This window comes from Ursus arctos, chromosome X (genome assembly GCF_023065955.2).
Source record: "Ursus arctos isolate Adak ecotype North America chromosome X, UrsArc2.0, whole genome shotgun sequence".
In the NCBI taxonomy this organism is placed as follows: Eukaryota; Metazoa; Chordata; class Mammalia; order Carnivora; family Ursidae; genus Ursus; species Ursus arctos.
The window spans coordinates 94,768,792-94,785,157 of NC_079873.1; the positions used below are offsets into that span (position 1 = coordinate 94,768,792).

Here is a 16,366-nt window from a genome sequence, read left to right on the forward strand (position 1 = left end):
AAAACAAATGAAAGACTGGATTAAAAAAAAAACATTAATTATAGGCTGTCTGTAAGAGAGTCACTTTAGATCCCAAAACACAAATAGGTTGAAAGAGAAAGAAGGGATAAAGATATGCATGCAAATAGTAACCAAAAGAGAGCTAGAGTGGCTCTATTACTATCAGACAAAATAAACTTTTAAGTAAAAACCTGTACAAGAGACAAAGAACTGTAATATATATTAAGGGTCAACCCATTGAAAAGATATAACAATCTATACATATAAACACCTAACAGAGTCCCAAATTACAAGAAGCTGAAATTTACGGAACTGAAGGGAGAAACAGACAGTTCCACAATAATAGGTGAAGACTTCAATACCCCACTTTCAATAATGAACAGAACAAGAAGGTCAATAAGGGAGCAGGACTTAAACACTATGCACATTAAGTCCACATGGAGTATTCATTCTCCTGGAAAAATCTATGTTAGGCCACAAGTCTCAATAAATTAAAAAAAAAGACTCAATCATACACAGGATCTTCTCTGACCACAATGAAAAAACTAGAAATCAATAACAGAAAAGTGAACAGTTCACAATATGTAAAAATTACACAGCACACTCTTAAATTACAAATATATCAAAAAAGAAATCACAATGGAAATTAGAAAGTGCTGAGATAAATGAAAATACCGTACTAAAACTTAACAAGATGCAGCAAAAATAGTGCCAACAGGGGAATGTATAACTGTAAATGCCTACACACACAAAAAAAATCAAATCAATAAGCTAACTTTTATACCTTAAGGAACTAGAAAAAGAGAAGTAAATAATAAATATTAGAGTGGAAATAACTGGAGAACAGAAAAACAAAAGAGAAAAGCAACAAAGTCAAAAGTTGGCTCTTTGAGAAGATCAAAATGGACAAGCCTTTAGCTAGACTGAGAGTAAACTCAAATTACTAAAATCAGAAACGAAGGTAGGACATTACTACCAACCTTACAGAAATGAAAAGGATGAAAAAAAACCCACTATGAACAACTGTACACCAATGAATTGGATAACCAAGATCAAATCAACAAATTGCTAGAAACAAAATACTAAAACTGCCTCAAGAAGAAACAGAAAACCTGAACAGGTCTATAAGCAAAGAGACTGAATTGAGTAATTTAAAATTTCCCCATAGAGAAAAGCTCAGGACCAGATGGCTCCACTGGTGAGTTCTATTAAATATATAAGAATTAACACCAATCCTTCTCAAGGTCTTCCAAAGAATAAAAGAGGAAAAAACACTTTTTAACTCCTTCTATTGAGAGAAAAGCCAAAGACACAAGACTACTACAGACAAGTCAATATCCCTTATGAATATGTAATGCAAAAATCCTCATCAGTGGGCACCTGGGTGGCTCAGTTGGTTAAGCATCTGCCTTTGGCTCAGGTCATGATCCTAGGGTCCTGGGACTGAGTCACACATCAGGCTCCCTGCTCAGCGGGGAGTCTGCTTCTCCCTCTCCCTCTGCACTCCCCAGCTTGTGCTCTCTCTCAAATAAATAAATAAAATCTTTTTTAAAAATCCTCATCAAAATATTAGCACACCAAATTAAGCAACATATTAAAAGGATTATACACCATGATCAAGTGGGATTTGTCAGGAATGCAAGGGTGGTTCAACATATGAAAACCAATAAATGTAACACACCAATTTAATAGAACAAAGGGGAAAAGCCACAATTGTCTGAATTGATGCAGAAAAAGCATTTGACAAAATACAACATTCTTAAATGACAGACAGTCAGAAAACTATGAATAGAAGGAAACTTCCTCAACATGATAAAGGGTATTTGTGAAACCCCCACAGCTAATATCGTTCTCAATGGTGGAAGACTGAAAGCTCTCCCCCTAAGATAAGGAACAAGACAAGGATGCCTGCTTTAGCCACTTCTATTCGACATTATAGTGGAAGCTCCAGAGAAATTAGGCAAGAAAAAGAAAGAAAACACACCCAAATTGGAAAGAAAAAAGAAAAACTATCTCTCTTTGTAGACAACGAAGATGCTATATATAGAAAATCCTTAAAAATCCACAAAAATATATTAAAGCTGGTAAACAAATTCAGCAAAGTTGTAGGGTGTAAGATCAACACAGAAAGATTGTATATCGGGAGCCTGGCTGGCTCAGTCAGGAGAGCAAGTGACTCTTGATCTAGGGTTGTGAGTTCAGTCCCATGTTGGGTGTAGAGATTATTTAAAAATAAAATCTCTTGGGGCGCCTGGGTGGCACAGCGGTTAAGCGTCTGCCTTCGGCTCAGGGCGTGATCCCGGCGTTCCGGGATCGAGTCCCACATCAGGCTCCTCCGCTGTGAGCCTGCTTCTTCCTCTCCCACTCCCCCTGCTTGTGTTCCCTCTCTCGCTGGCTGTCTCTATCTCTGTCAAATAAATAAATAAAATCTTTAAAAAAATAAATAAATAAATAAAATAAAAATAAAATCTCTTAAAAAATTGTATATGCTAGGGGCACCTAGGTGGCTCAGTCAGTTAAGCATCTGCCTTCAGCTCAGGTCATGATCCCAGAGTCCCAGGATCCAAAACCCGGTCAAGCCCTGTGTAGGGCTCCCTGCTCAGCAGGGAGTCTGCTTTTCCTTATATTCCTTTACCCCTCCCCCTGCTCCTTCTCTCTCTCGCTCACTCTCTCAAATAAATAAAATCTTCAAAAAAATTGTATATACTAGCAATGAACAATCTGAAAAGTGAATTAAAAGAACAATTCAGGGGCGCCTGGGTAGCGCAGTCATTAAGCGTCTGCCTTCGGCTCAGGGCGTGATCCCGGCGTACCGGGATCGAGTCCCACATCGGGCTCCTCCGCTATGAGCCTGCTTCTTCCTCTCCCACTCCCCTGGCTGTGTTCCCTCTCTCGCTGGCTGTCTCTCTGTCACATAAATAAATAAAATCTTTAAAAAAAAACAAAAAACAAAAAACAATTCAATTTGTAACAGTACTGAAAAGAACAAAATACATAGGAATACATTTAACCAGGGTGATATAAAAGACTTGTACAATGAAATGTATAAAATATTACTGAAAGAAATTTTTTTAAAAGATTCATTCATTGCAGAGAGAGAGAAAGCATGTGCATGCATGAGTGGGAGGAGGGGCAGAGGAAGAGAATCTTCAAGCAGACTCCCCACTGAGCACAGAACCCCACCCAGGGCTCGATCCTATCACCCATGAGATCATGACCTGAGCTGAAACCAAGAGTTGGATGCCCAAACAACTGAGCCACCCAGGCGCCCCTACTGAAAGAAATTTCTTAAAGACCTACAACAAGTGGTTTAAAAATGTAAAGACATTGGGGCTCCTGGATGGCTCAGTCAGTTAAGCATCTGACTCTTGATTTCAGCTTAGGTCATGATCTCAGGGTTGAGATCGAGCCCCGTGTTGGGCTCTGTGCTGCATGTGGAGGCTGCTTAAGATTCTCTCTCCATGGGGTGCCTCAGTGGCTCAGTCAGTTAAGCATCTGCCTTTGGCTCAGGTCATGATCCCAGGGTCCTGGGATCGAACCCCACATTAGGCTCCCTGCTCGGCAGAGCCTGCTTCTCCCTCTCCCTCTGCTGCTCCCCCTGCTTGTTCTCTATCAAATAAATAAAATATTTTTTTAAAAAAATATTCTCTCTCCCTCTCCTCCTGCCCCCCCCTCACTCACATGCTCTTTCTAAAAAAAATGTAAAGACATCTTATGTTCATGGTCTAAACTAAGACTTAATACTATTAAGATGGCAATACTCGCAAAGAGATCTATACATTTAATAGAATCCCTATCAAAATCCCAATGGCCTTTTTTGCAGAAATGGAAAAGTTGATCCTAAAATTCACATGGAATAGCAAGAGACCTGAATAACTAAAAAAATCTTGAAAAAGAAGTGTAGGACTCACACTTCCCAATTTCAACTTATTAAAAAGCTACAGTAATCAAAATAGTGTAACACTGGTATAATGATCCATAGATGGATCAATGGAAAAGTCCAGAAATAAATCCATAGCGCTATGCTCAACTCATTTTTGACAAGGGTAACAAGAGCATTCAATGGGGGAAAGAATAGTCTCTTCAACAAATGGTGCTGGGACAACTGGACATCCAAATGCAAAAGAATGAAGTTGGACCCTTACTTGATGTTACATACAACAATTAACTCAAATGAGATTAAAGGTAAAAGTATAAAACTCTCACACAAGAAGACACAGAGGTAAATTATTAAGAGCTTGGATTTGGTAATGGTTTCTCAGCCATGACAACATAAGAACAAGAAACTAAAAAAAATTAATTGGACTTCATTAAAATGTAAAATTTTTGTACATCAAAAGACACTATGAAGCAAGTAAAAAGATAACCCACAGAATAGGAGAAAATATTAGCAAACCACTGTATCTGATAAGGGTTTTGTATCCTTAATATATAAAGAACTCCTGCAACTCATCAACATGAAGACAACCCATTTTAAAAATGGCCCAAAAGGAAGGGTGCATGGGTGGCTCAGGTGACAGAGCATGAGACTCGATCTTGGGGTTGTGAGTTCACGCTCCACACTGGGCACAGAGATTACTTTAAAAAAATGGCCAAAGGACTTGAATAGATATTTCTCCAAAGAAAAGGTACAAATGGCCAACAAGCACATGAAAAGATAGTCGACATCAATAAGTCATCAAGGATATGCAATTCAAAAACCAGCACTTCACACCCACTAGGGTGGTTATAATAGGGGAAAAAAAAAAGAACAAGTGTTGATGAGGGTGTGGAGAAATCTGAACCCTCGCACATTGCTGGTGAGAATGTAAAATGATGCAGCTTCTACAGAAAAGTTTAGTGGCTCCTCAATATATTAAGCAGAGAATTGCCATATAACCCGGCAATTCCACTGCTGAGTTCATAACCAGAAGATTTGAAAACAGGGAGGTGAACAGGTATTTATACACAAATCTTCATAGTGTTGCTATGCCACACAATTGCCAAGGGGAGTAAACAACCCAAACGTGCATCAACCGATGACTGAATAAACAAAATGTGGTACATACATACACTATTACTCAACCATAAAATGGAATGAAGTATTGACACATGCTCTATCATGGGTGAAACTTGAAAGCATCATGCTAAATGGTAAGAAACCAGACACAAAAGGTCACATATTATATGCATGGATATGAAATATTCAGGCTAGGCAAATCCATAGAGATAGAAAGTAGATTAGTGCTTTCCAGAGGCTGGATAGAGGAGGAATGGGGATTAACCACCTAATGAGTACAAGGTTTCCTTGGGATGATGAAAATGTTCTGGAACTAGAGAATGGTGATGGTTGCACAAAAGGGTGAATGTATTAAATGTCACTGAACTGTACAATTTAAAATGGTTAAAATGGGGATGCCTGGGTGGCTCAGTCAGTTAAACGACCGCCTTTGGCTCAGGTCATGATCCCAGGGTCCTGTGATCAAGTCCTGCATCAGGTTCCTTGTTCAGAGGGGAGCCTGCTTCTCCCTCTGCCCCTCCCCCTGCTCATGCTCTCCCTCTCTCTGACAAATAAATAAAATTTTAAAAATGGTTAAAATGGAAAATTTTGTGCAATTCACAAATTTTTTTAATTAAAGAAGAGGTTTTAAAATATTTTATTACAATTAGAGGTTATGGGGCACATGAGTGGCTCCGTTGGTTAAGCACCCAACTCTTGATTTTGGCTCAGATCGTGATCTCAGGTTTGTGAAATCAAGCCCTGCGTTGGTTTCGCACTGGGTGTGGAGCCTGCTTAAGATTTTTCTCACTCCTCCCTCTGTATCCCCGCTCTCTCGCGCAAAAAAAAAAAAAAAAAAAAAAAAAAAAAAAAGAATTAAAGGTTATGAGGAAAATGTTTTTATAGCTATAGAATTATTAAGTTCTAATGTGGCTCCACAGCATATTACATTCTACATCAAATAAAAAAGTTCTACACGAGGCGTCTGGGTGGCTCAGTAGGTTAAGCGTCTGCCTTCAGCTCAGGTCATGATCCAGGGTCCTGGGTTGGAGTCCTGTGTCATCATCACTGGGCTCCCTGCTCCTTCCTCTCTCTCTCTCTCTCAAATAAATAAATAAATAAATAAATAAATAAATAAATAAAATCTTTAAAAAAAAAGTTCTCCAAAAGAAAGTTTACAATTCTTTTTACTGTGCTAGACATAAATTCTAGGGATTGGGGTTTTTTTGTAGTATATTTAAAAAAATTTTTAAAGTAGGCTCCACACCCAATGTGGGGCTTGAACTCGCAACCCTGAGATCAACAGCTGCATGCTCTATTGACTGAGCCAGGCAGGGAATCCTAGGGATTGTTAAATATAAAAGTATACTATGTGTTCAAAAAAAGAAATACCTATTTTATAATAGCAAGGAAAAGAACTGAACAAAATGTTATATCTGAACCAAGTGTTTCCAGGTGAACAAATCTCTTCACATTCAAATGTAAAGCAAATTTTTGTAGGAAACTTTAAAAATATTGATTAATGAAGCGCTAGCAAGGACATCATATAAAGCCTAATTATGCAAATTCCCATTAGTACTGCTCTTTTCTTTTTAATGAACAGTATGTTTTGGCAATTTTATGTAGATGACAGAACAGAACATGTTTATAACACTTCCTGCCGTTCACAGCATTAAACAGAATGGTCATTAAAACAAACAAAAAAACAGCTAATGTAAAAGAAGATTTATGGATACTAAGATTAAAAAAGAAGCTTCTGAAAATCTTGAGACCCAGATGCCTAAACAGAATAAACTGCTTTCCTCAACTGTACACACATGTACAAGATCAGAATTCTCAAGAGTGTGGCTAGACAGCATGTTCAGACTGTTCAACAGACTCAGGAACTGGGTTAAAAAAAAGCTTCCTGATTCCTGATTCCTTGGTAAGGTCCTTGATGTGCATCTTACAGTGACAGTACACAGAAGTCATTATTAATAGCAAAGGAAGATCAAGTGCCATTACTGAAACAAAAGCATTTCATCTTTTATTCTTTCCTCAATGTAAATCTAGTTTCACATTCACTTTATGCAACAATCCACCTTTTGAGAATTCGAATGTAACAGTGTTTACACTTGCACTTGGTTTTTCTAAAATATGACGTTTAAGAATGAATACTCACCTTGAGAATTCCTGGGAATTTGACTCGCCCTTTACCAATACCCTCCTCCACATTCCTATAGCATTATCACCAAACAACCACAAAAATAAAAAAGAGAAAATTTTAAAATAACAAAATTGACAGATGTAAATTCATTAAATCATTAGGAAGATTTAAAGTTCTGTTGTCTCGTAACTTTCTTAAAATGCTTGAATTTTAAAGATCTTCTCCAGAAACTTTTTTTAAATAAAAGTTTTATTGGAGAAAAATAGAACCACCACGTACACAGGGAAAAGAGCACAAAAATTTAACTGATACAGAACAACTGAAAGTCACAATTACCCAATGTTGTTTGCAATTATTTTTCAATATCTTAAACAGCTCCCCTCGACTTGTGTGTTAATATTCTTGCCAATTTTTCAGTTGAAACAGCATCAAGTTTTCAAAAAATTAAGAGCCTCAGGGAAGGGACCAGCTTTCAAGATAACAAAAGTGACACCAAGAGTCTCCTCCTAACAGGGACCAATTCTACCTAAAAATGCCTTAAGAGTAACTACTGAGTCTTGTGGAATAGTCTATATATCTCAGAGACCATCAGGGATGAGTTAGAACACTGACAGAAATGGTCCAGTGTGGAGAGAGGACGAACAGAATTGCTGCATTTCCTTGTCAGATGAGCCCATGCAAGGAAACCAGGGAGAAGCTGAGAAAATATAGGCAATGGCTGCTCAAAAAGAATTAGGAAGGCATTCTAAATACCACATATTGTTAACAGTGTGCAAGTTGATGCAATCAGAGAGAAACAGGCAACTTTTTTATAATAGCTGGTCACAGGGCTTGAGAATTCAAGAAAACAGTCAATAGTAGACACAAGAGCCAAAAGTCTCCTCAGTTGACAGTTAGGACCTAGGTATTCTTCCTAACGGCTCCAAATAGTCAAGAAAATACACTGTTGCCAAAAGCATCAAAGCAATTCTGATTTTAAAAAATCCACACAAAATTTTCTGCTTCTCCTCCAAGATCGATTCCCTTCAAGGAAAAACAAAGAAGCAAAAAACAAAAAAACCCAACCACCAAACCCACAAAAGCCAACCAACCAACCAACCAATCCCCCACTGATGCTAAAGAGAAGGCTTTTTACTCACATTACCAATTTGAGTAACAATACTTTTGCTATTGTCTATGTATGAACAATCCTAGGACATTCCCCTGAAAAGCAGATGTCCAGTGGCTATGAGAACTCTTCAAGAAATTTTGAAAGGAATAAGATCAGAATACAGATTTTGAAATTCCCACTTAAGAGGTATATGGAGAAAATAAAGGAAGACCTTTACTTTAGGTCTTTAGGAAGTTAGGAGGATGACAGTTCTATTTAGCAAAATGGAGAGTTGGGGTGCTTCCCCAAAAAAAACTTTGGTAGAGAAAATAGGAATGCTAAATCCTAGGAAGCCTGTAACAATCTAACAATTGGTCCAAGTTGAAGACAAAACTGTCCAAACAACATTGAAGTCTATAGGAAGTTGAAAACTAGTTGATGAATTTTTGCTCTTGTAAAAATTTACAAAACACATGGGTTTTGGTCTCTTATGCAATGTTCATATTGTATTCATTTTTAATATGAAGAGTTGGGTTTTTCTCTCCTACCATGTTCTTCTAATACAGCTGATCAGCAATTTTCTATTTCAGCTATTTTTATAAGTACCTGTTAATCAGAACAGTAAACTCAGGGCTAAGCCATATACACACATCCCATGGTCATAAATAGAATGTCTTAGGATGCGTATATACAAGAGATTATGTAAGCAACTGTCCCTCTACTTGAAAACTTGTTTCCAAATAACTTTTTTTTTTAAAACATCCCTTTCAGTGTAACAGAACATTACGTAGTAAAATATCAATAGCTATGACAGCTTATTTTTCTTTTCAAGGGAAATCACAAAACAGGTGAACAACCAAGTCCAGGGTGGTTTTTCTATTTGATAAATACATCCAGAACTCTGTACAGTAAATAAAGTTTGCATGCAGTTTAAGTATCTTTAAATGACATTTTAAGCAAATAAACCTTTTGCTTCATAATTAATGGTGTATAAGAACCCCCCCTCCTTTTTTAATAGCCATAGGACCTCTTCCCCAGTTCCAAACAGGAATCATGAAGACCAGGTACTTTCTTAAGAATTTTCTGCACATCATACTAAATAACATGCAAAGAGTTCAACAACATTCTTCTTAAAGGTTAAGTATTAACTCTTTAAATGGGCATGTTAACCACTGAAAAAGTCGACTCAACTATTTCCATTACACTGCTTCATTTGGTCATTGGTAGTATAAAAGAAGTCAAATAATATACGATCAACAAGTTAGTTTATCCACTGGCTACCGCATATGATACCAAATACTCGGAGGCCAAGGTTTTATGCAATGTAATTGTATTGGTTTGGATTTTCTTTATCTCTTTCCATGTAATCCCGATCAATTAAGGATTCTATTCTCTTCTTAAGATCAGCAGGCTGTAAGAGAAGGCAAATTTTCAGTGCAAACCTTATAATCATTGGCTCAAGCCCATGTACCAATACCCCATTTAAAAAAAGAAGTTTTGGCTCACTGATTTAATGTATTTAAATATCCTTATTTTTTTAAAGAGAAAAAGTATAATGAAAATAAAACCAGATTAAGAAATGTTTTTATACTATACATATACCGTCACATCTCGTCATATCATTACACAATACTTTGTTACTTTTCTACCTTAAAGAGGTCTTTTGAGAACCAGATACTCTCCGCACAAATACAAAAGACTAACTTATCATAACTTCACATGAGAAATACATTATAGTTTAGGGAAACAGAATTGCTATTTAGTTTTGCCAACAGAGTGTGAGAAGATAAGTAGACCCTAAATTTGGGCAAAAGCTAGTTCTCACAGGCAGGTTGCGTTTTTATAAATTAAGGTAAAAAAATGTACTACAGAAAACACTATTTACAAGAATGCTACAACAAATGGTCTGATAAGTGAATTACCTCCTAATATTTTAGGCTTAATGTAAGATTTACCTGTTACCTACTATAAACAATTTGGATTTTTGAATCCTACTTATGGTTGAAAAATTGAGACAGCTTCTAACTTGTTCTCACCATTGCATTCATAGCTCTTAGATGACAAAATTTCACTGTTTTGTATCTAGCCCATAAAAAGAATATAATCTTGCTGACAGAGTTTTTCAGATAGCGTAAAATGGCCACTTGATTTGAGAAGAGTAAAGAGCAAAAGTAGTTTGATGGGGTGGCCAAAAACCAACATTTATTATAATGATCCTTTAACTGCCTCAGTGACCTCTCTGGCTGGAGATGAAATAGTTGTAAGGCAGAGCATGAGGGTAAGAGTGTGGTAATGAGAAGGCAGTACTAGGTTTGGAGAAGAGAGAAAGCCTGCCTTATTAGCATTAATCACTAACAAGCACTTACAATGCCAGGCCCAGTGCTAAGTTTTGTACACAGATCATATCTCATTTACGCCTCACATTATCATCCCCATTTTACAAAACAAGGTGAAATGATTTACCTAAGCCCAAAGCTGCTGAGAACCTCAAGAGCCAAGAGTCTATCCAAACTCTACAAAGTGTTTATCATCACAAAGGTTTGAGAACCTTCTAAAAAAACCTTGGAAAACAGGCCAATAAAACACCACATTGTCTAAGCCTCTTTATTACTGGACATTTACACTGGCACATGTCCATTTAAATGACCAATTTCAGGTTGCCAGAACAATTGTTAAACTTTTCAAAAAGATGCCTGATGGTTAATTATCTGTGCAGAGTTTTTAATGGACACTTAGATAAGCTAACTAAACAGAAGATTAAAATAACCAAATCTGTCAAAATACCAAGGTATTTCAAAAAGAAAAAAAAAATAACAAAAATAACAAAGCTCAGAGGAAATATTGTGAATGAACCTGAAAATTTCACACTCATTTAGCAGCTAAACTTTCAGGTTTAAGATCCCTTATGACTTTCCCCTTTGTCCCAGTTACCCACATATGCTAACAAAGGGTTTTGGGGGGGGATCATATATATGAGCATGAGAAATGAAAACTTTTGTCCCTCCAAATGGTCTTGAGGCTTTAATCTATGTTTTTAAGATTCGTGTCTGAAAATGTAATGTGTTCTCTTTTATATATTATAAGGTCAATTCAAAAACACAGAAGTACCTACCTTCACTGGAAATTTCAGCTGGTTGTACACTTCTGAAACAAGAAGATTGTGGCTAAGCGTCTTTCTCATCTTCATAATCCGAACAATTGCAGCATCAATTTGATACTGTCTGTCTTGAAATACTCTTTCTGTAGTGCTTGCTTGTTCCTCAACCTAAAAAAAAAGTTTTTAAACTTAGGAAATGTACCTGAAGTGAAACTTGCTTACACAAATTTGTACGTTTTAGGGACATGACACACTATTAACGGTTTAAATACACTGAATTATTTAAAGAAATCTTATAAATACAGATGATGACAGGAAAAAACCTACAAACAACTCTTTTCTGTCCTAATTATATTGTCCTGTACCACTGAAGTAATGCCAATATTAGTTAATAGAAAAATACCACTTAAAGTTGCCTTTTTAGAAGTAGAGAGCTGGCTGATGGAGCATTTACCATTTTCTTTTACTTTGTCCTCAAAATCTTCTAAATGTGTCACAAGGGGTTACTGCCCAGATTTCTGTAGGACATTAGCTTATCTGCAAAACAGACTGACTCTGATCTCTGACTTAAAGTATGGTACTAGCTAAGCAAACTAGAGTCAAACTTTTTAAAAATTAATTTTTATTTTATAATACATAAATCAGAAATGCAGTGTTAGCTATTATATTTGCTCAAGACTGACAGAAATTTAGGTGTTTAGGAGACAGTTTATCAATTTTAATGCTAAAGCAAAAAAAGGCCATCTTTAGCACCTAAGTTAAAAGAACAGTTTGGGCTTCTTGTAGTTAATTTCTTTCTGATACAGCATAAATGTTTTAAAAGAACACAGTACTCTTCTAAGGGATTATCACACCTTTAATGTGAATGTAAATAAGACAGGAACGTGTCTGAGATACCGACCTCTATCCCACATTAAAACTTTTCCTCATGTACTGCATTAAACTTTTGGAATTGAAACCAAATGGTTTCAGGAAATGCTGCAGTTGTTTCTTTCTGTAATAAAAGTCTCTTACAAATTCAAATGGCAAAAACAAACAAAAACTTCACTGTTAATCAAAGAAATACTAACTAAATTGGAGTTTTCACTCGGCAAGTTGGCAAAGATTTAAAAAAGAAAGTATAATCTTTAGTGCTGGTGAGGGCACCATTAAGACAGGCATTCTCACTGCTAGACAGAGTGTAAATTGGTCCAGAAGTTCTGGAACGCAATACGACATCATTTTTAAGACTCTTACAATGTTCATACTCTTTAACCCCAAAGAAGTACTTCCATGAATTTATCATAAAGGAAGTCTCAGAGAGATTAAGATTTAGGTACAAAGATGTTTCTTGCAGTTTTATTGACAATAGAAATTATGACAATAGAAATGGAAATTTATTGACTAAGAAATTAAGAATTTAACTGCCCAACAGACACTGGTTGAATAAATTATAATGGCCATGTAAAAGAACATCGTGTGGCTATCTGCCATTTTATGAAGATACTTAATGGCATGGAAAATTCTAAAACTCTAATATTAAGCAAAAAAAGCAGGATATAAAATTATCAAGCCCAACTGTGTGCATTTCCCCCAAAAAACTTCGAGATCAAGTACTGAAATATATTGAGCTAGATATAGGCACAGAAAATGTTAGTGGTTATAGTACAGGCATAAAATCTTCTTTATACATTTTTATTATGAACACGTATAATTCCAGTGCATCAGAACAAGGAGAATGCAAAAGACATACCGTTTCTTTCATCTGGATTTGATTGATCTTTATCCTGAAAAGTTTGTGTTTGAAATCATCATTACAAATGAACTTGTCACCATCTTCAATATCTTTGCCCTTTGGATTTTTTGCCAGAACTCTAGCTTTGCCACAGGCCAATGACTGCAGTGTTCTCCTTAATTCTCCATCCTCTGAAGAAGAAATAGTGGATTAGTTATTTGTTACTAGTTCATCAACACAAACCACTACATTCACCTCAATCTACTTCTACCCCATCCCTCTATTAAAACAGTTTCCTTTTTCTCCGCAAGGTCATCAATGACTTCCTCTTTGTCCTAACCAATGGCTTTTTTCTTGTGGTCCTCTAAAGGCTCCAATTATTCCATGTGGATAACTACCAAATCTTCAGAAAGGACATGTCACTTCCTTCTAATCCCACATTCAAAAGACACCTCCAGGGATGCCAGGGTGGCTCAGTCATTTAAGCATCTGCCTTTGGCTCAGGTCATGATCCCAATTCTGGAATCAAGTCCTGCATCGGGCTCCCTGCTCAGCAGTGAGCCTGCTTCTCCCTCTGCCTGCTGCTCACCCTGCTTGTGCTCTCTCTGACAAATAAATAAATAAATAAATAAATAAATTAAATAAAATCTTAAAAAAAATCTTACAAAACATACCTCCACCTGTTTTACTATCATTAACTCCAATATGTCCAAAGTTTAATTCATATCTTCCCCATAAAACTGTGTCCTCTTTCCAATTGTTAGCCCTGAAACTACCAATCCACTCTGGTGAGAAACCCTGGAATCATCTTTTTTTTTTTTTTTTGACAGAGATAAAGACAGCCAGCGAGAGAGGGAACACAAGCAGGGGGAGTGGGAGAGGAAGAAGCAGGCTCCTAGCGGAGGAGCCTGATGTGGGGCTCGATCCCACAACGCCGGGATCACGCCCTGAGCTGAAGGCAGATGCTTAACCGCTGTGCCACCCAGGCGCCCCTGGAATCATCTTTTAACTGTTCCTTCCCCTTCATCCTTCATGTACCTAGTAGTTATTTCCTTAGAGATAGAGGCCTCTTCATCATTCTCACTGGCCTCATTCTAAACTAAGTCCCTTATCACTTTATGCCTGAATTACCCCCACTAGCTTCTGGACTGGCATCTCTTCAACCTCCAAGCTGCCCTACCGTCTATTGATTCCAAGTAAGTTGTCCAAATAAGCCACTTCTAGTATGTCGCATACTTGAAACCCTACAAAGGTTTAATTTGCTAGATTTGCAATGCTTTCCATGATCAGGCTCTATTCATCTTACCTATCTAGCTTTGTATCTCACTATTTGATGCTGCAGTTAATACTTCGGGACTCCTGCCCACACTGTGCTCATTCCTAGCGCTAGGCCTTGTCTCACACTATCTCCCCTGGCAGCTTATGCCATCTCCCTAACTAAAATGTGAAGCCCCACCTCAAATATCACCTGCTTCATGAATGATTTCCCAATTATGCCAGCCCACAGACATCTCCTGCTTCACTGAACTCCTAACACATTCCTAGTCAGCACCACATATTGGTACTTACTGGTTGTGAAATTCCCCCTTTCCCCATGATTATATGAGTGCTGAGGAGAGGGAGTATTCCTTTGTATCCCCCCCAAAGCTCTTAACCTAGTAGAATGAACACAGTAGACACTGAATAATGCTTGCTAATTGACTGATTAATAATACAAACCTATTCCGGTAGCCTGCTTGATCTCCTCCAAACTGAACTCCTCTCCCTCATTAAACATTAGCAGCACCAGGGTTTGGAAAAGAGAGACCTGGAGTTCTTTTTTACCCTGTTGAAGAAACAGCAGGTTAGCCATCATTTTTAAAAAAAATACATGAAAATTAATCAAATAACTAATCTTTAATAGGAAAAACATTTTTTCAATTAGTAGATTCAGAAACATGGATTAACATTATCCAGAAAAGCCAGTATGTTCAGTGTAGGGTTTACGTGTGATCCTACCTAAAACAGGAAGGAGGACTGGGTGACCTTTCCACAGGTCTTTTTTTAAAGCCTTATAATTAAAACAGAACAACAGAATAATGAAAATTAATAACTCAGCCTCATGTGTCATTATAGATTATTTTTCAGAAGCAGCAAGAAATCACTATTTCAAATGCATTTTCAACTTGTTGGATTCAAATTAGTCATGAAAAGCTGCAGGGATTTTTGGAAATTAGATATGGGAACTGTTCTCCTTTACGCCCACTCTATTCTCTAGCTCCCAGCAACAAGAAGTTTCCTGTCAAGCAGCAGCAACAAGAATTCTGCATCCACAGGTGGCAGAAAAATGGTTATTGGTTTTTGGTCTTGCAGCAGGGCCAATTCAGCCATGAAGAAGACCATATTCTTATAATACACACAAAGCTGTGATAAGCAATCAGTCTGTCATGTATTTAGGATAAACTTGTAAAACAGCTTAAACCTTCAAGTTAAGAGGAATGACCTGTTGGTGAGCACAGCATAATATAGACAGAAGTTGAATCACTATGTTGTACACATGAAATTAAGGTAACATCATATGTCAACTTTACTCAAATAAAAAAAATTTTCTAAGGAAAAAAAAGATGACCTCAACATCAAAGATGAAGATGAAAACTAAGTTTGGGGAACATCTACTTACCTCTTTAAATTCTGCCTTTAGCACACAGTGTCCTAGGGTTGACTGCCACTGAAGTTTCCTGCCACTATGTTTGCCTAGGTAAAATGTCTTGAAAATCTCCTGAAGTTTTACCATCTACAATAAATAAAATACAGCTTTATTTAAGCTCTGTATCCAGTATCACTTTCACCATTTTTTTAAAGATTTTATTTATTTATTTGACAGAGAGAGAGAGGCAGCCAGTGAGAGAGGGAACACAAGCAGGGGGAGTGGGAGAGGAAGAAGCAGGCTCCCAGCAGAGAAGCCCGATGTGGGGCTCAATCCCAGGACTCTGGGACCACGCCCTGGGCCGAAGGCAGATGCTTAACGACCGAGCCACTCAGGCGCCCCACTTTCACCATTCTTTATATTTACCTCATGTGTAATAATTTCTGGAAGTTTTTAGTATCAGTTTTTATACCCAGTAGTTCCACTGATCTCTCTGATATAAGGTAATGGTCTCCCCACTACCAAAGCTAATGGCATTTATCAGTTTTTATACTCTGATCTCTCTGCAACATCTAAACGTCCCCTCTTTTGAAATATTCACCTCCAGGAGCTTTTTGTGCCTCCAAACCATACCGGTTCCTTTATCTCACTATTGCTTCTTTGTTGGTTTCCTTCACAGGTCCCTTTTCCTACCATCTGCCAAATGTGAACCTTT

The 16,366-nt window shown here is 37.3% G+C and overlaps 1 protein-coding gene across 2 annotated transcripts in view; it reads right to left on the bottom strand.

Annotated features, from left to right (window-relative positions):
• Positions 1-6,981: 6,981 nt before the first annotated feature.
• Positions 6,982-16,366, bottom strand: part of CUL4B (cullin 4B) — a 36,423-nt gene continuing 27,038 nt past the window's right edge. For both annotated transcript variants that reach the window (XM_026520512.4, XM_026520513.4), the window contains exons 17-21: positions 15,685-15,798; positions 14,745-14,850; positions 13,044-13,216; positions 11,327-11,479; positions 6,982-9,625 (exon numbers count right to left, since the gene is read on the bottom strand). In XM_026520512.4, coding sequence (XP_026376297.1) covers positions 9,530-9,625; positions 11,327-11,479; positions 13,044-13,216; positions 14,745-14,850; positions 15,685-15,798 — 642 coding nt within the window. In that variant the 3' untranslated portion in view covers positions 6,982-9,529. The remainder of the gene's footprint in view (positions 9,626-11,326; positions 11,480-13,043; positions 13,217-14,744; positions 14,851-15,684; positions 15,799-16,366) is intronic.